This window comes from Leucoraja erinacea, chromosome 42 (assembly GCF_028641065.1).
Source record: "Leucoraja erinacea ecotype New England chromosome 42, Leri_hhj_1, whole genome shotgun sequence".
In the NCBI taxonomy this organism is placed as follows: domain Eukaryota; kingdom Metazoa; phylum Chordata; class Chondrichthyes; order Rajiformes; family Rajidae; genus Leucoraja; species Leucoraja erinaceus.
The window spans coordinates 555164-577448 of NC_073418.1; the positions used below are offsets into that span (position 1 = coordinate 555164).

Here is a 22285-nt window from a genome sequence, read left to right on the forward strand (position 1 = left end):
TGACTGTCTCCCGCTTTCTACATTTCAGTTAGGGTTGTGTCATATATTATGGCGTTGCCAGTAACGGCCAGGAATCTAAATGGAGTAATTATATTCACACGCTTGGATCGTGCCAAGTTTCTCGATATGTCCAATCTATCTGTGAAGTGAAGTAAAATTAGTTTTTAGTCAGAGAGTCATAGAGTGATACAGCGTGGCAACAGGCCTTTCGGCCCAACTTGCCCACAGCGGGAAACATGGTCCTCGATTCACATTCTCTGGCCGAAAGTATCTGTGCGGCTATTCTTCATGATTTTATTCCTTGTGATTTTTAGTTTGCGCACTGAGAGTCATTGTTGGCTGGAGTGTATTCAGCTTCGTCGTTGCTTCACTGGCCTGCAAATATATGGACCACCAAGTTGATTTCCCTGTTACTTTGGAAATTGAAATAGGATCATTCATGTTAAAGATACGTTCAGATAAGGACCGGTAAAACAATATTGTATCTTTCTTCTAGAAAAAAAGAAGCAGAAATCTGATTGCGAGCAGTTGGGTAAGGGACATGGATTTATTTCATACGAAACATGTAATTGAAAACCAATAGTTTAGTTAATATGAACTGTTTTCGTTTTAGCTCATACCCTTTTCTTGGACACGGGAGCAGATAATTTGCTAAGCTTAATTGTATATCTTCCGAAACTTGATATTATGGTCAATATTACGACGTTCCCAATCTATTTTAGTTTAGATTAGTTTAGAGTTAATCTCGTCATTCGGCCGTCTGACTCCAAACCGACCAGCGATCCCAGCACACTAACTTTTAACACACACACTAGGGACAATTTACATATTTACCGAGCCAATTAGGCTACAGACCTGTATCACTTTGGAGCGTGCCAGGAAACCAGAACTACCGGAGAAGTCTCACGCAGTTCACGAGGATAACGTACAAGCTTCGCACTGACAGCTCCGTAGTCAGGATCGAACGCTGGTCTCTGATGCGTTAAGCAGCAACTCTACCGCTGCGGCATATTGCCACCTCTTTAACGAAAGCATTATATTAGTGTCGTGAAATTATTATTGAATGCCAGGCACAACGTAATATATGTGTGTATTGTGTGCAACAGAGAAAATGTAACGGGGGACTTAATGTACTTTGTACCGTTTAACATGTTTTTAAACATTTTATACACTCATAAACAGAGATAGATAAAGATGCAGGTAAGCTATGACCGCGAGAAATAGAACATCATATTCTATTATAATAAACCATGTCAAATATTGCACAATCTCATTACCTGTCATTAGAATAAAACACAGCTTACTATTGTATAGCAAAGAATTGCAGATGCCGGGTTACACCGAAGATAGACACGGAATTCCCGAATAACGCAGCGGGCCATGCAGCATCGCTGGGGAGAATGAACGGGATAAAGTTCGGGTCCAGACCTTTACTACCGTTTCTGCCGTCATGTTTTCAGCAATAGAATTGGCCACATACATGTGTTAAGACTTAAAATCTACCGCTCGCTTCCCATCTATTATACCCATAACGAAATTGATAAATATTGTAATTTTGTCGTAGAATATAGAGCTGAATAGCGGAGAAGTAGGAACAACATGCTGATGCTGACAAACATAAATCCAAATATACCAATCTCATTTACCAGCACATTCCTCGTAGCATTCTGAACCTTCACTCGAATAGCTGATTCTCAAAAGCCGTGAGACACTATACCACCCCATCGTCTCAGGCAGTTCACAAATATGGAAACCAAAGTTGGGTGAACGAGTCAGTCAAGGAAGAATGGTAGGTCAAAGCATGGTAGGTAAATGGTAGTTAAGCGCAGAAAAAAATATATTTAGAAACTGTCATTGACACTTTAACAATTTTAATGACATTTTGCAAGTTTGGCTTGTCTGATCATAAGTGCATTTGTCAAAGGACTAGACGTAACCTCCAAGACCATATGAAGCAATGACATACGTGGTCTCACCGCCGTTTACCAAACGAAATACGTCTTCATCTTCTATATAAATGTACGTCCTTTAATTCTGAGGCCATGACCTCTGGTCCTGGATTCTCCCACTTGTTGTGAAACATCCTCAACATGTACACTCTATTCAGGCCTTTCATATTCTGCAAGTTTTATCGAGATCCCATCTCCAGTGAGTGCATCCCCGGAGCCGTCACATGCTTCTCAGACGTCATTTTCCCCGTTATCATATTCGTAAATGACCTTTGGACCCATTCCAACGTAAGCACATTCCACCTCAAAAATGGGAGCCAAAACTGCTCGGAAAGTCCTATTGCAGTCTGAGCAGCGCATTACACAGCCTCAGCATTGCATTTCTACTTTTATACTATAAACCTCTCGAAATAAAAGCTAACCTTGCATTTGCATTCCTTGCAAATTAACCTTTTGGGAATGCTGTACCAGCACTTCAAATTACCTTTGCACTTCCGAATTTTGAATGTCCTCCCTATTGGGAAAATAGTCTACGCCTGTATTTCTACAGCCAACGTGCATGACATAGAAACATAGACACATAGAAACTGGGTGAAGGAGTAAGCCATTCGGCCCTTCGAGCCTGCACCGCCATTCAATATGATCATGGCTGACCATCCAACTCAGTATCCTGTGCTTGCCTTCTCTCCATACCCCCTGATACCTTTAGCCACAAGGGCCACATCTAACTCCCTCTTAAATATGGCCAATGAACTGGCCTCAACTACCTTCTGTGGCAGAGAGTTCCAGAGATTCACCACTCTCTGTGTGACAAATATTTTTCTCATTTCGGTCCGAAAGGATTTCCCCCTTTATCCTTAAACAGTGACCCCTTGTCTTAGACTTCCTCAACATCGGGAACAATCTTCCTGCATCTAGCCAGTCCAAACCCTTAAGAATTTTGTAAGTTTCTATAAGATCCCTCCTCAATCTTCTGAATTCTAGCGAGTACAAGCCGAGTCTATCCAGTCTTTCTTCATATGAAAGTCCTGACATCCCAGGAATCAGTCTGGTGAACATTCTCTGTACTCCCTCTATGGCAAGAATGTATTTCCTCAAATTTGGAGACCAAAACTGTCCATAGTACACCAGGTGTGGTCTCACCAATACCCTGTAGAACTGCAGTAGAACCTCCTATACTCAACTTAGCAACACTTAGTTACGCACACTTTGCTAAGTTGCATTCCATCTGCCACTTCTTTGTCCACTTCTCAAGCCTGTCCGTCCTTCAGCAGACACTCTGCTTCATCTGCACCATCTGTCCCTCCAACCATCTTCGTATCATCCGCAAATCTGTCCACAAAGCCTTCAATTCCATCATCAAAATCGGTAAAATAAAGCAGGAAAATTAGTGGACCCAACACCGACCACAAGGAGAAGACCACTAATCCCCGGCAACTAACCTGAAACATATCCCTTTATTTCCACTCAATACTTTCTACGATTCAGCCGTTCATTGCTTGCTTCCATCCATACCACAAACTGTCATCATGTTCCGCAGCCTCACATGTGGTAACTTATCAGAACCTCTAAGAATCCAAGTAAACTACATTCGTCGACTCTCATTTGTCTCTCCTGCTATTTGCTTCCTCAAGTAATTCCAACAGACACATCGCCCCTTCTCAAACTATACTAACTACGGCTATTTCATCATGCGATTCTATGCTTTGGGAAACTTCGTGCGATTACTGGACTCTAATATATTACCGGCCACTGGAGTCAAGATAACGGGCTCACAGTTTCCCCTCGTTGGATTAGCTCCCTTCTTGAATAGCGGAGAAACATCCATCCATAGATGCATTATAGGAAGTATCATCTCAGAATGCATCACAGCTTAATTTGGTAACATGTCTTCTCAAGATCACGACAAATTGCATGGAACTTTCCATCCTACAAACCACCCGCAGTGCTCTTAATCAAACCAACTTCACCCCAACTACCCATCGAATACATTTAGTCTCCTCGCTGACAGGGAATGCAGCCAAATAATCAAGGATTATTTTCTCCCAGCAGAAGAGGATTTTCACGGACCTCGCGAAAGCTAAGGACGTAGACCCGATATTTTAAACTGTAGCCCTTGCACTTTTTTTTACCTGTTCTTCCTCTATAACTGTGACTTTGTGATGCTGTATTCAGCATTCTCTCTCTATATATTCCATTACCTGTTGGAATCGTGTGTTATTTGTTCTCGTGTATGATAACGTTTGATGGATTGTAAGTAAATAATTGTACTTACTGTATCTTGTTACAGTTGTCAAAAACATTTAATAGCACTTCATTCCAGTTCCTCTCGTTTTCCATGAACGATTTGAATACACAGTAATCCCTGTATAGTTTTGGATCAAAACATCCTAAACCTTTTCAAGGAATTCAATTGACCATTGCTCGTGTTCATGAGTTGCAACGGAAGCTTTTCCTCAGCTGCTCCAGGAAGAATGGATGGTATTGACTTTCTTCGCAATATTGTTCTGCTAGTTACTTGTTTGGTAAATGGATGATAGTGCAAAACGTGACATAATTTAGCTATGCGTTTTAAACTCGTTCAATAAGAAGATTGACCATGAACTTTGTTCCGCCTTCTCCCACCTTGTTCGCCTTGACAAATGCGATGGTTAAAATGAAAACCGCATACATTATATTTTTTTGCTAAAATTATAACAACTTATTTGCTAGCATATTAATAATTAGCCTCTAAGGACATAATGATATGCAGATATCGCAAAATGCTTTCGGTAGCAAACTAAACCTACTTTTTTTTTTCCAGAAATCACCAAATTAAAAAGGCAATTAAAGGACCTCGGTAAGAATAGCGGCATATATGTTATACTAACGTCATCGTTCAGGACAAATTATTGGCCGAAAATATTCAGGAAAAATTGAAGATAAATATTGCAGATACGTAGAAATATAGAAAATAGGTACAGGAGGAGGCCATTCGGACCTTCGAGCCTGCACCACAATTCATTGTGATCATGGATGAGCGTCCGCAATCAATAACCCGTGCCTGCCTTCTCCCCTTATCCCTTGACACTAGCCCCAAGAGCTCTAATTAACTCTCTCTTAAATCCATCAAGTGATTTGGCCTCCACTGCCCTCTGTGGCAGGGAATTCCACAAATTCATAACTCTCCGGGTGAAAATGTCTTTCTCACGTCAGTCTTAAATGGCCTCTCCTTTATTCTAAGATTGTGGCCCCGGGTTCTGGACTCGCCCAAAATTGGTGACATTTTTCCTGCATCTAGGTTGTCCAGTCCTTTTATAATGTTATATATTTCTATAATATTCCCCCTCATCCTTCGAAACTCCAGTGAATACAAGCCTGGTCTGTAGATTATTTCCTCATATGACATTCCCGCCATCCCAGGGATCAATCTCGTGAACCTACGCTGCACTGCCTCAATCACAAGGATGTCCTTCCTCAAATTAGGTGGCCAAAACTGTAGGCAATACTCCAGATGTGGTCTTACCAGAGCCCTATACAACAGCAGAAGAACCTCTCTACTCGTATACTGAAATCCTCTAGCTATGAAGGCCAACATTCCATTAGCTTTCCTCACTGCCCGCTGCACCTGCACGGCAATTTTCAGTGACGGGTGTACAAGGACACCCAGGTCTCTCTGTACCTCCCGCTTACCTAAACTAACCCAATTGAGATAATAATCTGCCCCCTTGTTTTGCCAACAAAGTTGACAACCTCACATTTATCTATATTATACTGCATCTGCCACGCATCTGCCCACTCACTCAACCTGTCACCCTGCAACCTCCTCGCATCCTTTTCACAGGTCACACTGCCACCCAGATTTGTGTCATCCGCAAACTTGCTAGTGTCGCTCCTAATTCCCTCTTCCAAATAATTAATATATATGGGGAACAGTTGCGGCCCCAACACCGAGCCTTGCGGCACTCCACACGCCACTTCCTAGTATGTCAGTCACTGGCATTGGACTAAAAATAATAGTGCATCTATCCTCCATTCCTAAAATGATATTAACTATCTTTCCTAAAAAGTGGCAACATTTGACCTAGAATAACGCCGTTTCGCTCTGCGGAGATGTGTTCGGTCGATGTGCATAGGCTAAGCAATGTTGTACTTGCTTTGTTTCGAATTACAGATTTGCATTTCTTAGCTCAATGCACTTGATTGTGGTTGGCAGGGCATGAAATTTAATGCAAAATTAGTTGTTCAATTTCTCAATAGCTGAGTACATTGTTTTCATTGTTCTTACCTATTTTAAACATGTAGAGTATTCACTCTGGATCCAGAACGCTCACAAGATTTTCAAGTGAAATATACAATATAATAATTTTTCATTCTAGATGACATATTGTATGGGAATTGCAATTATTCAAATAAAACAACGAATAAGGACTTTCTGAACTGTTCTACAATATAACCATTATATTTTCCATGCATGTATAACAGAGTCAGATAAGGACATTGGTAAGTTGGAAAATTATATTAAATATTTCGAATAGTTACGACTTTTGAAAGAATGCTACTTTCATATTCAAATGGTCATTTCGCCAGCCCATCCGGGGCGTACGGAGTACATTTCTGATCATTGAACAAGCTTGTGCTCATCAGAATGTTCTATTGCTAGGCTCTGCTGGTACTACTTGATCAATTTAAATTTCATTCAGAAAATGTATAAAAATCAGTTTTACATTGCCACAGATCATTTAATTGTAATTAATTACAACGGTGATATATAACATCGTAGATTCCATAAGAATACTAATAATACATTTTATTCCTAGAGCGCCTTTCAGGACTCTCAAGGACACCTTACAAAATTAAGGATTTTAACATTAAAACATAAAACATCGCCCCCACAATGCTTCCCAATGTGAGGGAAGGCAACAAAGTCCAGTCCCCTTATTCTTGTTCACCCATGGTCGGGCCTATTGAGGCCACCACAGTCGCCGCAACGGCGGCCCGATGTTTCAGGCCCTCTCGCCGGAAGATAGAGTTCGGGCGAAGAGAAAACACTCTCAGCGACCCGGAGTGTCTGGAACGGTTACTTATTGCCAGAGACCGCGAATCCCAAAGTCCGCAGGCCGCGCTGGGCGGAGCTGCGACACTGGCGATCTCGGCGACACGTCCCAAGCTCCCCGGTGTTCAAACCCAGCGCCGCCCGCAGCTGGGCGCCCCTCCACCACAGCTCCGCGATTTTGGAGTCGGCGGTCACAGCACACCGGGGCTTACCATGCGGCGACCCGGGTAAGGTATCGCCCGCACCGCGATGGTGCTTCAGCGCTGTCCCGCCGCACAAGCTGAAGTTCTGTCCGGCTCTGGAGGAACCGCCGCTCCAGGCCCGTTGTTTGGTCGCGAGGAAGGGGCGAAGGTGCAGCTCGGTGGAAAGCCGCAACTCCGACCAGGTAGGGACCGATAATACATACACCCCCCCCCCCCCCCCCCCCCCCCCACACACACACACACAAGACCAGAGCTCAAACAAAAACATTTGAGACAATAACAACAAAAAAAGGGTGAAAATGACAGACAGCTGGAGGCAGAGCAGCAATACTCGACAGCGCCCCTTCGATCATGGGGCATATAGACGTGCGCACCTCGTAGCCTATTGGAAGTGTAACGTGAATGTTATTGCGCAGAGCGGGAAGTCAGAGTGCCGCTCACTGCTCGAACTTCGGCAACCTGGACGATCCATTAAATCCATATACAGTCACTGTGGCAAGCATCAAAGAAAGATTTTGAAAATATGCTAGTGGGACGATAGATGGCACAATGGGCTGAGTGTTCGGCTGGCGACCGGAAGGTAGCCGGTTCGAATCCCGCTTGGAGTGCATACTGTCGTTGTGTCCTGGGGCAAGACACTTCACCCACCTTTGCCTGTGTGTAATGTAATGTAATTATGTGAAGCACTTTGGGGTCAATGCAAGTTGACTAAAAATGTGCTATATAAATAAGATTATTATTATTATTATTTAGTTATTGATGTAATGCAATACACACCAACATTCCACTGTTATTGTTTTCCGTTTGTAACTTATAGACATGTAAGAAACAATGCGACACTCATATTCACACTAAAATATAATTTGAATTGCACCTCCCAATAAATTCATAGACACAGGCCAATTTTCCAATGATCCAAGTGTAACTGCGCGGCGTTTCCTCTTACTGTACAACATTCTGTCGATTATGATGGGTATTACAATTGTCGACAGTGATTGCGTCCTCTCCGGTATATAAAGCTATCCGTTGTAAAATGGATTGGTATTTTAGTTTATCACTATGAATCGATCAGCCACATAAATGCTAGCAATATCTCATTGCAGTTACCATTATGTCAACAGCAAAATTAAGGGATCATCTTTAGCATTATCGTGTAATTAAAACAATTGCACGTGTTAGGAAGGGAAATGAAGATAAAACAATAGCATTCCAGGAAAGCAGAATTCCAGCATGATAACTGAACTCTTTCAAACCTGCCGTCAGTGTCATACCTTTACTTAGAAGCCTCGTCTAGCTTCTTAAAAAAATAAAGCAAAGTAACAAAATCAATATCTGCAGACATAACAGAAGCACACGAGAACGTTTAAGGACCGTTTAGCAAATAACAGTTCTTAGCAAAGGTGTTTAGAATTTTTACATTGCATGTCGGATTGGTCATTGCACACCAAGAGGAAATCCGTCCGCCAGGCGAACCGACGACAAATCATCTTTGTTGCTTTGATTGCGATTGGCAATCGCATGATCAATAATCTATGCCGCATATCCTTTCAAGAAACGAATTTCATTCGCACCATCAAATAGGGTGTAGGAAGATAAAAATTCGTAGAGCTAAAATGATCTCGGGAAATGTTTGCATACGCAAAAGTCAATTTATCAGCAAATGAATTGTTACGCCGTTGGCCTGCCATACTGTGAGGAGACATTATCAAATTAGTGTAAAACGATTTCTTGTTTCTGACTCATTTATTTGTCTTATTTATGTCCTGGCGATAGAAAAGTATGCAAAAATACAATGAAATCTAATGATTCTAAATTTGTTTTTTATTTCAAAAAGAAATCGCAAAGCTGAAGAGAACTGTGAAAGATTTAGGTGCGATATTTCTGCCGAACGTTACCGGAATAACACTGTTATTGAACAAATAGTTTATATTTTAATGCAGTAAACCCTCGCAAAGACGCTCCTGCAATCGGAAGTCCATAACGAAAGTTCAGTGGGTAACTGGCGGACGGGGGGGGGGGGTAGATACGACCATTTATACACCCCAAATCCGTTGTAGGTAAGTCCATTGTGGCAAGGGTCTACTGTAATTGCAACTTGGTGAACTGCTTAATTTCAGCGTTAATTTAGTATTATTCTCCACGAGGAAACATGTGCAATAAAAATATAAACATGATATTTTCCAGTTGATGTATGGATTTAATATGTAAAAAAGTATTTTGACTTGTTGTCTGTATTAATCTACCTTAAAAAACTAATGAGCCAACTTTGTAACTTTTACTTTAACAGAGGATACGGTAACTGAGAAAGACGCAGGTGAGTGGATGTATATTAAAAAAAACATGTTTTGGATTGTTCTTTCCGTAGTCATGGAATAAGGGGAGCATATGAAGCGAGTCTTCAATTCAACTCATTTTGAGCGACAAATTTTACGAATAAGTTGAATAAGAGATAAATGACAGGTTTCCTTAATTTAACTTTATCTTCATCTTCTAATTAGCAATCACTTGATCTCAACTTGATTTAAAAATTTTCGTACTTTGTCGTTTTCAATTTTTCATTTTCATTGTTTTTATTCCTTTTCTTCAGAGAGAAGTCATTGGTGCAAGTCGCATTTTCAAATAGCTCCGGGTTATCTTTTTAATCCAAATTTTTAGCGATTATGTTTTGCCATCCAAGTTTCTTGAGTTCACGAAATGATAACTTACCGCTTCAAGCTTATGCTGGGCCGTGCAATTTGCACGTTTTACTTTTCTTCAAGTTATATCCGACGTTTGTCGAATGGACGCAGTAGTGTTGTAAATTTCGCCGTCAGCAATTTTGATGAACTGTATTTCGTCGGGTGTAAATTGGTGAACATTCAACTTTTCTACTAAGTCGCTGGAATATTTACTCGTTGTACTTTGGCCTGGACGCCAATCAACCATGCGGAAATCTACACCTTACAATAACCGTTTCGAATTATCTGTGCCCACTAAAGTCGTCTAAAAATCTAAAGATTGTGTTGCCTTTGGACATCTCATCATAAATACAACTCGACTCGCCCACAATTTTGGATATAACCATATAACCATATAACCATATAACAATTACAGCACGGAGACAGGCCATCTCGACCCTTCTAGTCCGTGCCGAACACCTATTCTCCCCTAGTCCCATATACCTGCGCTCAGACCATAACCCTCCATTCCTTTCTCGTCCATATAACTATCAAATTTATTTTAAAATTATAAAAACGAACCTGCCTCCACCATCTTCACTGGAAGCTCATTCCACACAGCCACCACTCTCTGAGTAAAGAAGTCCCCCCTCATGTTACCCCTAAACTCTGTCCCTTAATTCTCAAGTCATGTCCCCTTGTTTGCATCTTCCCTCCTCTCAGTGGGAAAAGCTTATCCACCGTCAACTCTGTCTATCCCTCTCATCATTTTAAAGACCTCTATCAAGTCCCCCCTTACCCTTCTGCGCTCCAAAGAATAAAGCCCTAACTTGTTCAACCTTTCTCTGTAACTTGGTTGCTGAAACCCAGGCAACATTCACTGGGCGTGTCCCTCATTTTTTGATTCACCTTTGAATATCACTGAAGATATGCTGGTGAGCTTGTTCCATTTATATTTTATGTCATCAACACGTCATAACCACAGTTTTGCCATTAAGAACACGAATAACCACCTGTGTTTGTTCCTGTTACTGTTATCCGGCGATATCAACGCCGATCCTGTTCCATACACCCCCAAGTGCCTGTGTGGTGAAAGTGGAAGCAACAAGCCTTGTGTGTGAAGACTGCAAAGCATGGTATCATCTGGCTGTTTATCGGATGCTTGGCGTGATGCTAACGTAACTTCGATTTACAAGGACTCTCTCTAACTTCTGCAGGTGCACAGTAGAGAGCATGCTGACCGGTTGCATCGTGGCTTGGTTCGGCAACTTGAGCGTCCTGGAGAGGAAGAGACTACAAAACGTAGTAAACACTGCCCAGTCCATCCATCATCGGCTCTAACCTTCCTTCGAGGGGATTTATCGCAGTCGTTGCCTCAAAAATGCAGGCAGTATCAATAAAGACTCATACCATCCTGGCCACACACTCATCTCCCTGCTACCTTCAGGTAGAAGGTACAGGAGCCTGAAGGCTGCAACGACCAGGTTTAGGAATAGCTACTTCCCCACAACCATCGGGCTATTAAACCTGGCACGGACAAAACTTTGAACATTAATAACCCATTATCTGTTATTTGCACTTTATCAGTTTAATTGTTCATGTGTTTTGTAGTCAATGCCTACTATGTTCTGATGTGCTGAAGTAAAGCACGAATTTCATTGTCCCATCAGGGACACATGACAATAAACTCACTTGAACTTGAACTTGAAGAAGGGTGATAGAAGTAAACACGGAAATTATAGCCCAGTTTCGTTGTCATTGAAGTGGATTGAGATTTTCCTTACAATCCGCCACCAACACGTTGTGCTGGAGGGTGTTTCTACCAACAGGGCTAATATTTAATATGTGGTCCCCCAGGGTACCGTCCTGGGACCCTTAACACATTTGGCATATATCAATCATCGATGGTCAAATCAAAGGTTAGATTCTTTGCGAGTGATTGCATTCTCTATTATAGAATACAATCCATGGAGTATTCCACAGAGACTCCAACAAGACCTTGATGCTTTCGTCAAATGGGAAGGAGATTGGCTGATAGCGTTGAATTCTTTCAAGTGCTTCAGTATGAGAGACACCCACAGCTGGAATCCTGTTTCCATGGAATACAAGTTGGGACACTCCACCGTGGAAGAGGTGAAACATCATCCCTACCAGGTAGTGGAGCTTAGTAGTGATTTGAAACGATATTCTCATATCAACCGAAATACCAGCGACGCTAACAGAATGCTGGGATTGCTGGTTAAATATTTATTATTACAACAACAGAACGATGTCTATAGCCTACAAGACTCTGATAAGACCCAAACTTGAGTATTTTGCTCCGCGGTTTGAGACCCACAATACAAAACAGAAGGGAGCAATTTAAAAAATATTCAAAATAGTGCTTCAAGGTATACCGTTGGTGTTTACAGCCGGGAGTCCAGTATCACTAAAATCCTTGCTGATCGAGAGAGGCAAATTCTTCAAGACCTTAGGACCAAATTCAGCCTGACGGACATATATAAAGGAAGGCACGGGTTTATTCGAAGCAACGTCAAGAGTAAACTTCAATCTACAAATTCACCCAGCCAAACAAAGACCAGGCAATCGGATGTTTTCAAATTTAATACCATCCCAAACTGTAATGTCTGTTATAGGTATTCACCTACCCAAAGCCAATTCGCGAATGGAACAATCTCCACCATGATAATCGCACAGCACCCGACGTCAATACTTTAAAAACCAAAGTGGAAACAATCGATATTAAGACGCTGACTTCCAAATCCCACTTTAATATGTAATTCCGACTTTGGAAATGACCCTTCCATACGCATGCGACAACCATACGTCCAGATATAGATACATTTTTAAACATACATTTTGAACAAGAAATTGTGTTCAACTTCGAAGCGACTCCGCCAGTGGTGGCCCATCGTCGAAGTTGGGTGCCCGAGGTTGGACGGGCCGAGTGGGTGCGCGACGCGTCGCCGAGAGAAAAAAAGGGGAACCGGGGATCCGGTGGTGGGGGGGGGGGGGGGGGGGGGGGGGGGGGGGGAAATGGGATGAGTGCAATGTTCTTTAATCTTGAATATTTAACAAATAACATTGTTTTCCCCTTATTTCTAGAAATTGCAAGACTGAAGACAAGTTTGGCAACTGCAGGTATGAAAGACAATAGTTTGAAACAACTTGTTGAGGTTGAATGATGGTATAGTTTAGCGACTTGTACTAGACGCGTATATGTTGTGTTAATTCTGAATGGAGCAGAGCAGATTTCTTATTTGGAACTGATACTCATGAAGTCATATATATTATTCGCATTATACTGCGCTATTCCAAACTTTAAAATATCACTTGACACACGATGACCTATCAAACATTAATTATTTTTATATTTAATATTTTGCCTCTATAGAAAGCACAATAGATGACAAAGACTCGGGTAAATGGAAATATCATTTTATACATTGTTTCCTCAGATTCAGATTCAGATTCAATTTTAATTGTCATTGTCAGTGTACAGTACAGAGACAACGAAATGCATTCTTACACTATTAGTGCAGCTTTTCAATGTTATTCGGAAACCATGTCCTTATCTGCAATTGTCAACACGATTATTTTTGATGTCCCCGGTAAATTCAGTGGTATTGATTTAAATTAATAAGTATAATTTATTTGGTTTGCGATGAGCAAATATCTATAACCATGTACACTACGTTCCTATTTCTCACATTTCCTCACACCTCTCTCGCTCAGACTACCTGTCTGTTGGACGCGGTGGAAAGAGGTTCACCAGGACCTTACCTGGGTTTGCGAGTTTATGTTATAGTCGAGGATGAATTACGCTCAGAGGTCTGAGTTGCGACCTTATTGATGTAAGTTTAATTGAACAAATTTTACACGCCCGAGGATCCTAAACTGCAGTGCATAGGTCCTATATAGATTAGAGGGGTAGGAAATAACATGGACCTCACGGGCAACGTTTTCATGTATTCGGTAGCAAATATCTGGAATGAGCCGCCACTGGAAGCCACATAAGCGGATGCATTGGCTCAATCGTCCAACAGTACTTTATTGTCATGTGTACCTAGGTAAATAAAGTGCCATTAATTATTTTTTTTGCATACATTTCAGCGACAATCCTTTTTTTTTAACATGAAGCACAATCATACTAAGTATAACGTGTAAAATGGTATTCCTCACTAAGTCAGTTCACAAGAATCGCTAATTTGTATGCACAATCTTGTACAATTCAGGTCTGAATTGAGAAACATGTTGGAATCTTAACTTGACCAGAAAGGCTCGCTGTTCTTACGGCAGCACAGGGTCGGAGTCGCAGGTGTTGTATTGACCAGGCGATTTGTTCGTGCCATCCGCTGCTGCGCCGCTGTTCCTTGCCGCTGTACGCCTCGATCGGCACCCGATCTGAAGGAGTCCCAGACTGCTACAGTGCCTCCAGCGGCCCATTCTGCCGACGCGACCACTCTACAATTTCCTCGACATCGGCCCATCAACACTTTATCGTTTGCTATTGACGGCGGTCGTTCAGCCTCTGTGTCCCAGGGCGCCTCCCGCAGCCGACCCAGAACACCTCCAAGATAGTTAAGCCGCCAGCCCAGTCGGTCCGTCGCCGCCGCCGCCAGCTTGAAGGGCATTGACGACAATTAAATAATATTTGGACGCATATATAGATAGAAAGGTTTAATTGGGCAATGGGCCAAGTACAGTGAAATGACACTAGCCTGATCTGCAAATGCGATCGGTGTGGACACGATGGGCAAGGGATCTGCTTTCGTGCAGTACTACGCAATGGCATTATGGCTCTTGTAGTTCGACATTTTAGATATTTACTTCTTAGTTTTGTCAAGAGGGGTTTCCGGTGTAGCCTTTGAGAATGGCTTGGTGTTTTGTTGTCGGAAAGTACCAAATCTGAGGAGTGGATCCCACCGCAGAATGCGGTCTATCTATTCCTCCCAATGTCTGCCTGTTTCGCTGAATTCTCCAACGTTTTCCTAATGCTCAATATATCCCGGATCGACAATCTTGTGTGCCTACTTTGAGTTCTCCTCTGCAGCCGAGAATTCTGCAAGACGCTCTCCCACTGCTCCCACTCTACAGGTTGCTGCTGTCCAAATATTTCAGCATTTCCTGACCCAGACTCACTACTCCAGACAAAATCGAACTTGCAAATATGTTTGCGCTCCGAACCGGCGTGCGCTCCGAACCGGCGGCATGGTCCTGCCTGACCCTCCGAATTCTTCTTGCACATTGTTTGTTGCTTAATCGAAACATAGAAACATAGAAAATAGGTGCAGGATTAGGCCATTCGGCCCTTCGATCCTGCACCGCCATTCAATATTGACACAAACGACATGTTGTACACTTGTTGGTATATCCCATCTCTGATCTTTGGTTCTATTGACTGCGGCCATGTTTATACTCAATTTTGCGATATATATATTTTTTTCAAATGTTTCAGTGATGTTCAGTGCAATCCTGCCACGACACCCGAAGGTGTTTGATTCAAATCACACTTTTCATTGCTGCCCAAAGGCGAGGTGCGTGAGTTTATGGACGCCATTCATCCGCACTTCGATTGACGTATTTCGAAGATCAAGGAACCATTTTGCGTTTTGACCCGGCCATGAGCCAGATATGTCATGTTACATTATATGGAACCCATTTTGCGATTCGTCGCTCGTTTTCAACTCCGCCGCAGTGAAAAAAAAATGTTAATAACCATACGTACATATTAGAAATAACATTAAAATATGGGAGTGTTCAAAATAGAGCAATAATATACAACGGGTTTGCGAGATCAAGGAATATCGTAGAAAATATGTTGGTATTCTCATGGACTGCAATTAAATGACGAGAACAGTATACTTTTACATAATATAATTTTTGCTAAGAAAACGTGTGCATTTGCTTTAAATGTATTCGCGCTATTCCGGAACCTGTAAAACATCTGTAATGAACTAATATCTTATAATGCTCACTATTCCGCTGAGCGGCTGGATACATTGTATAGTTTATGTTATCGCCGGATGCCTTTCATTTTAATGATGATCCTGCTTTTACAAGGTACGTACATAACTATATATTTCTTGCGTTGTGTATATTTATGTTGTCAGACAAATTCAGTATTGTTTATGTTGGTTTTAAAATTTGAATGTGATATTTATCAAATATTTACATTCGTTTCTGTTAATATATGCGATTTATTTTCACGGATATTTAAAGGAATGGGAGTTGCGTGGTCTGTCAAAGAGAGTTCGTCAGCAATCACGATTCTCTCTCTCGCGAATCTCCGAGGAACTGAAGCTTCAAGTTCGTTGAAAGTACACTGCTATAAACTGTTAGCGCACACGTGGGCGTACAACGGGAGGTAAGATTGTGGTACTAGTTGATGGAGTAAACTGACCCCCTGCTTAAATTCGAGCTTCGTTGACATAATGGCGAATACCATATATCTTTATCTTAATTATTTCGAACACCTTTAACTTGAAAAATGAAAATCAACGTCAGAACGTGAAGTTCCACCGTGTTGTACAGTGGGCCAATGTGATTGTATGTTGCCTATACGTTTGAATTGAGTCACCAAAGATATATTACCACAGATATGCAGATGTTGCTTGAATTAAAATAGGGAAAAATGCGAGAAGCGCCCAAGGGGTCAGTAAGGATCGGAATGAGCATCATGAGGTGTTTGTGTTATTATCTCTGATACCAGCATCTGCAGTTGTTACTTGAATTTCATGAAAATATTTTAAATTTAATGGTTGGAGCTCTCTGTGGTTTTATTCTTTATCCATGTCAACTATATATCTACATAATTCTTGGGCATTCGCATTCCGACGGTGGAGATCATTCGATTAACACCAATCAATATCTTCATGGAGATGGTGAACGCTATGTATTAGCTCTACAAATTGTATGCTTATTAACGTGGATTGATGGCTCTCTAGTGGCCCAAGTGTCGATGAAAGGATGGTCAGAGTATGCAGTGAAGAATGATCAGTTAACCTAATATTCGTCGCATGGAAATTGTTACAATGCGCCATGATAGACTAAATGATCGACACCTGTAGTCTGCATATATGAAATAAGTAGCAATGCATTGAGGTTTATTGAATTTGTGGATTTCAGAGGTGACGCAGTATATCAATATAACGATGTACATTATGTCGATTTCCAAATGCTTTTAGTTGTTTCAGCACAGGACATTGGGGAACCTGATTATAAGTCGCGGACTTGAGGGTAATATACTGGCATTGACTGCAAACTAGTTAGCACGGTTTGAGTGGAATACCACTTAAGTAAAACGGCATCGTTGGCAATGGCGTCATTTAATGCTCATCGCACTCTGTTTTTGACAATGATTTCGGGAGACGATGTCGTGAACGATGGCCAACGTTATCAGCGTTTATTTATCGACGCCTAACTGGCCGCGATCAGGTTGTGATGGTCTCCGCCCTTTACTGCTGCAGTCTTGAGTTGCGTGTAAGACCACCATGCTGCTTGGGAGACTATGGGACAGTGAGGAAACGACGATATGGGTCCAAATCAGATTGTGCGGCTAGGAAGGAAAAGTCAAGAAGACGGTTCAACATTTGATCACCATGTCTTTCCGGTGCAAGGTGTTCTTTAGGGAGTGATGTGAGTGAAGGATGAGAGACCGGTGAGCAGGTGATGTTAATATTTTTTTATTATCGGGATGTTGAAAAACCTAGTAGCGTATTTCAAGGTTTTAGCTTGAAAAAGGCAGCGATATAAGGTTTTGCAAAGAAAGGTCTTGGTGATTTGACACTGCACATATTAGAAAAGTACGAGATGAGATCCTATTGACATTAGGAGACACATGGTTCAACTTACTGAAGGGATGACAATTTCAACTTGCCGAGGAATATGGTACCTGACTTCCAGATACTGAAAGTTACATCTGATGGTGAGCAGTTGGAGATCTCTATCTTGGAGACGTGTTAATCGTCCGTAATTTTGTTAGTTAAAACATAGGGAAAAAACAAGAGGAATTAGGAAATTAAGAATATTGTCGTGAACCAAATGAAAAATATTGAATCCATTCTGAACCGTGTTGGTGGGAATGATGGAGGGTCTTGAAATGAATGAATCTTCCCAATTCCCCAGGTTGACAAGGCCAAGGGGAAGGAGAGGCGCAAGCTGGCCAAGAGGAATTCAGGGCAACGGTTGAGGAGGAGAGGTCAACCAGAACGGTTGACTTGAGGCCTGGCCGAAGTGGGAGCAGGCCATGGACTGAAAAGTCCCAGGGACTGAGCTCTGGCAGGCTGAACCACAGCGCATCAAGTTTTTGGTCCAGGAGTGAATGGTGTCTTTCCCAGCCCACCGAATTGTTTCATCTGGGACAAAGTGGAATCTCCGGATTGCCCGCAATGGTCAGGCATTGGCACGTTGCAGCACATCACTGCCTGTTGCACCTGCATGCCTACTTTCAATGACTGGTGAAAGTAGGCATGCAGCGAAGAAAGCGAATGGAATGTTAGCATTAATAGCAAAAGGATTGGAGTATAGGAGCAGGGAGGTTCTTCTGCAGTTGTACATCTGTGAATCTGTGGAATTCTCTGCCACAGAAAGTAGTTGAGGCCAGTTCATTGGCTTTATTTAAGAGGGAGTTAGATGTGGCCCTTGTGGCTAAAGGTATCAGGGGGTATGGAGGGAAGGCAGGTACAGGATACTGAGTTGGATGATCAGCCATGATCATATTGAATGGCGGCGCAGGCTCGGTTGGCCGAATGGCCTACTCCTGCACCTATTTTCTACGTTTCCATGTTTGTATGTCTACATCCTGAGCTGCTACCCAAAGGCCGATGTGCAGGGCCGTTTAACCTGGCGTCACGAGCAGGTTCTTAACCCCATTGCAGAAACCGTCATCATGGGAATCAGCAGCTGCAGACGAGCACGGCCCACCACGCACATGAATACTTTCGTGAATGCCGGAGTGCAGCTGCAAAGAGCCACATCAGCCAGGGATCTGTCAGGAATCCTGGCGACTGCGCAGGACTGGCAGCTTTCCCACAGCACATTGCCTCGATCACCCGAGGCCAGCTGGTCTCAGACGCGACCAAAAACATTGTCTTGTTGGAACGGAGTGTGCCGTGGGAGGATGGGCTGGAGGAGGCCCATGCGAGGACGAAGAGGAAGTACGATGAGGTGGTTATAGATTGCCGCAAGCAAGGCTGGAAGGCAAGGTGTAGGCCCATCGAGTTTGGCTGCAGACGATCTGCAGGGCAATCGCTCGACAACGCCTGAGTGCACTGGGCATCAACGGAAGAAGAAGAGCCATCAATAATGCCACAGCGGAGAAAGCCTCGTGATGGCTCTGGATCAGGAGAACAGGTCCATGGGGAGGGGCAAATGCCACCTGAACACACGTCGTGGTCTGATCAACAACGGCTGGGTCGCCTGCGTGAGGGTGTCTGATGTTGAAAGACACGAAACACGCAATGACCCCAGATCACATCACTGTGATGTGTTCAGGATGTGTTCAGTAGCATCAATATATGTGTTGTTTATCAATAGGTCTATGAATTCTGCAAATTAATAAACATATTTTCATTTTAGAATTCAAGAAACTAAGATCGGACTGCGCAGCTACTGGTAAGGGAAATGTACAACTATCTATGCGAAGAACGACATTTGAAAATTATATCACAATGATCTACCAACTTGATACGTGTAATTAAAACATCTATATTGTTGAAAGTGACGCCAGACTTTTCCGTTGATAAACAAAGTCGTGGACGCTAATATATATATATATATATATATATATATATATATATATATATATTATATATATATATGTATATATATGTGTGTGTGTATATATATATGTATATATATGTGTGTGTGTATATATATATGTGTATATATATGCATATATATATATATATATGTGTGTATATATATATATATATGTATATATGCATATAAGCATACCAGACTACCTGGGACCCGTTGGGTCCCAACATCACACGGGAGGGATGGTCACCAACGCAATATTCCACCTCTCCACCAATTCCAATATTGCTCGCCAGTGGGGGGGGGGGGGGGGGGGGGGGGGGGGGGGGGGGGGGGGGGGGGGGGGGGGGGGGGGGGAGAGATTCTGTTGCGCTAGTATGGGTGTTGCGGGCCGAAGCTACTGGTCTCCAGAGGGCTAGTATAGACATTGTGGGCCGTATGGATGCTTGGGCTGGCAGCCAACCGTTGCAATGATTTAATAAGCCAAACCAAGGCAAACAATTTGGCTGCAGCCACCCGACAACCAAAATTCATTTTGTGAACACAAACGTTTCAAAAAGGCGAGGCAAACAATTGGGCAGCAGACACCCAACAACCAAAATTAATTCTGTGAACACAAACTTTTTAAAAAGGCGAGGCAAACAATTGGGCAGCAGCCACCCGACAACCAAAATTCATTTTGTGAACACAAACTTTTAAAAAAGGCAAGGCAAACAATTAGGCAGCGGCCACTTTACAGCCGCATCGAGGGGACTCACTTGGAGTAGATGTGCGTTCAGTGTTATTCGCAGCTCAGAGAGCTGTGATCGACTCGCTTCCTGGGTCTGGCAGAGACTGAGTGAGGCACGACACTTCTGAGTTGTATAGTCCCTCCCCCCTCCCCCCTGCCGCCAGCAGGGGCAGCAGAGAGAATGGGGATTAAAAAAAAAACATTAATATCTCTCTGATTTTTCATGGATGGCGAAAATCCTCTGGTCCCGGATGGCGGAGGGGGGCTCTGAGCGAGGTGGCCAAAAATGACGGCTGTAGGTGGCGGCGTTCTCTCGGAAATCGCAGCACAGTGGGCCAAAATCGGTCAAGATCAGACTTTTAGTAATATAGATATATATTAAATAGACAGTAAATCAGTAGCGTTCGCCAATGTTTTCGGGAGAGGATATGGTGAACAACGGAACATTTACAAGCAGCATATTTTAATGTTACAGAGCATTTAGTTGGTAGACGTTAGTCCAAATGTAACAAAAAATAATATAGATTAAAGAAAAGGAATGCCAGCTTTGAAGTTATATTAGCTCTTCTTTTATTTTTGTACAAACAGATGACGAACAGAAATCAGGTAAGCGCGTAATGGAGAAATATAATTAACAATCACTATACATTCGCAATGAGTGGAATTATTTGATTTGCACGAAAATAAATGTAAATTAGTTGATACCTCTGTTCAACAGACTTGTTGCGACGTAAAATAATGGCAGGTATTTCTGGGAATAATGCAGAAGGTGCAGGATCAGTTCATTCCAAACTGGAAGAAAGATTCTAGAGACGTAAGAGGCGACCATGGCTGACATGGATAATCTGAATCAGAATCAGTATGAGAATACCATTTATTGTAATTTGAACCTAGGTTCAGACGAAATGAAGTCTCTGCATCATACAAACATGAAAAAACCAAGGCACACAATCAACACAAATCACACAAACATCCATCATAGTGAATCTCCAAACCCCTCCTCACATGATGGAAGACAAAGTCCCGTCCCTCCCCTGTTGTTTGTTCTTCCCCCGGTGTTAAAGCGGGTGATGATAAATTGAAATCTCACATCTTTGCGAGGGAGGGATGGAATGGATGGAATCACCGGCTAAAGCAAAGGCCGCTAGGACAGGGAAATAATGCCACCAGTTAATTAACCAAAAACTGGCAGCCGTCCATGTAGCAATGAAGGGACTGTGAAACCTGCGGCCGCAATCCCTTCCCAGGATACGAGGTTTTAACTCGGCATTAACAATCAAAATAGAGCTACATTATTTAAAAAACTAAAATGTTACATGCATAAATCGTTCTTACATTCGGGAACGTGGTTAATTAACTAGCAATATTCCCCTGTCCTAACGGCCTTTCCTTTTGCCGGTGATTACATCCATTCCATCCCTCCCTCGCAAAGATGTGATATTTCTATTTGAGCGCACTTATTTTGAAGTCGGAGTGAGGGGGGGTCACCATGGTGTGATGGTTGGCGTCCGATCGCGGTGCATCGCGGTCAGTGACTGTGGGACGCTCCCGCTGTTAGCGACGAAGGAGAGGGTGAAGGGGGAGAGAAAGAGAGAAGGGTAGAGAGAGAAGGGAGAGAGAAGTGTAGAGAGGGAATGGAGAGAGAAGGGAGGGAGAGAGCAGTGAGCGAGAGTGATGAGGAGAAGAGAGAGGAGCGACACGGAGAGAGAGAAGGGAGGCGGAGAGGGAAGGGAGGGAGAGAGAGAGAGAGACGGAGAGAGAGAAGAGGGGAGAGAGAGGATGAGAGAGAGAAGAGGGGGAGGCAGGAGGAGAGAGGGAAGAGAGAGGGAGAAGGGAGGGATTTCATCCGGTCGTACGGGGATGTGATGGTAACCCTGATCAAGTCGACTTTAGAAAATAATTTAGCCCCAGTCAGGTGTGCAGTGATGTCCAGAATGTGCGGGATATGGTGC

General features: G+C 42.7%; 1 protein-coding gene across 1 annotated transcript in view; it reads left to right on the forward strand.

The window, feature by feature from the left end:
- The window catches only part of LOC129714817 (uncharacterized), a 102406-nt gene that overhangs the window by 65478 nt on the left and 14643 nt on the right, over positions 1–22285 (forward strand). Inside the window, exons 37-46 of the mRNA XM_055664659.1 lie at positions 497–532; positions 1183–1200; positions 4753–4788; positions 6414–6431; positions 9022–9057; positions 9475–9501; positions 12950–12985; positions 13239–13265; positions 19424–19459; positions 20922–20939. Coding sequence (XP_055520634.1) covers positions 497–532; positions 1183–1200; positions 4753–4788; positions 6414–6431; positions 9022–9057; positions 9475–9501; positions 12950–12985; positions 13239–13265; positions 19424–19459; positions 20922–20939 — 288 coding nt within the window. The remainder of the gene's footprint in view (positions 1–496; positions 533–1182; positions 1201–4752; positions 4789–6413; positions 6432–9021; positions 9058–9474; positions 9502–12949; positions 12986–13238; positions 13266–19423; positions 19460–20921; positions 20940–22285) is intronic.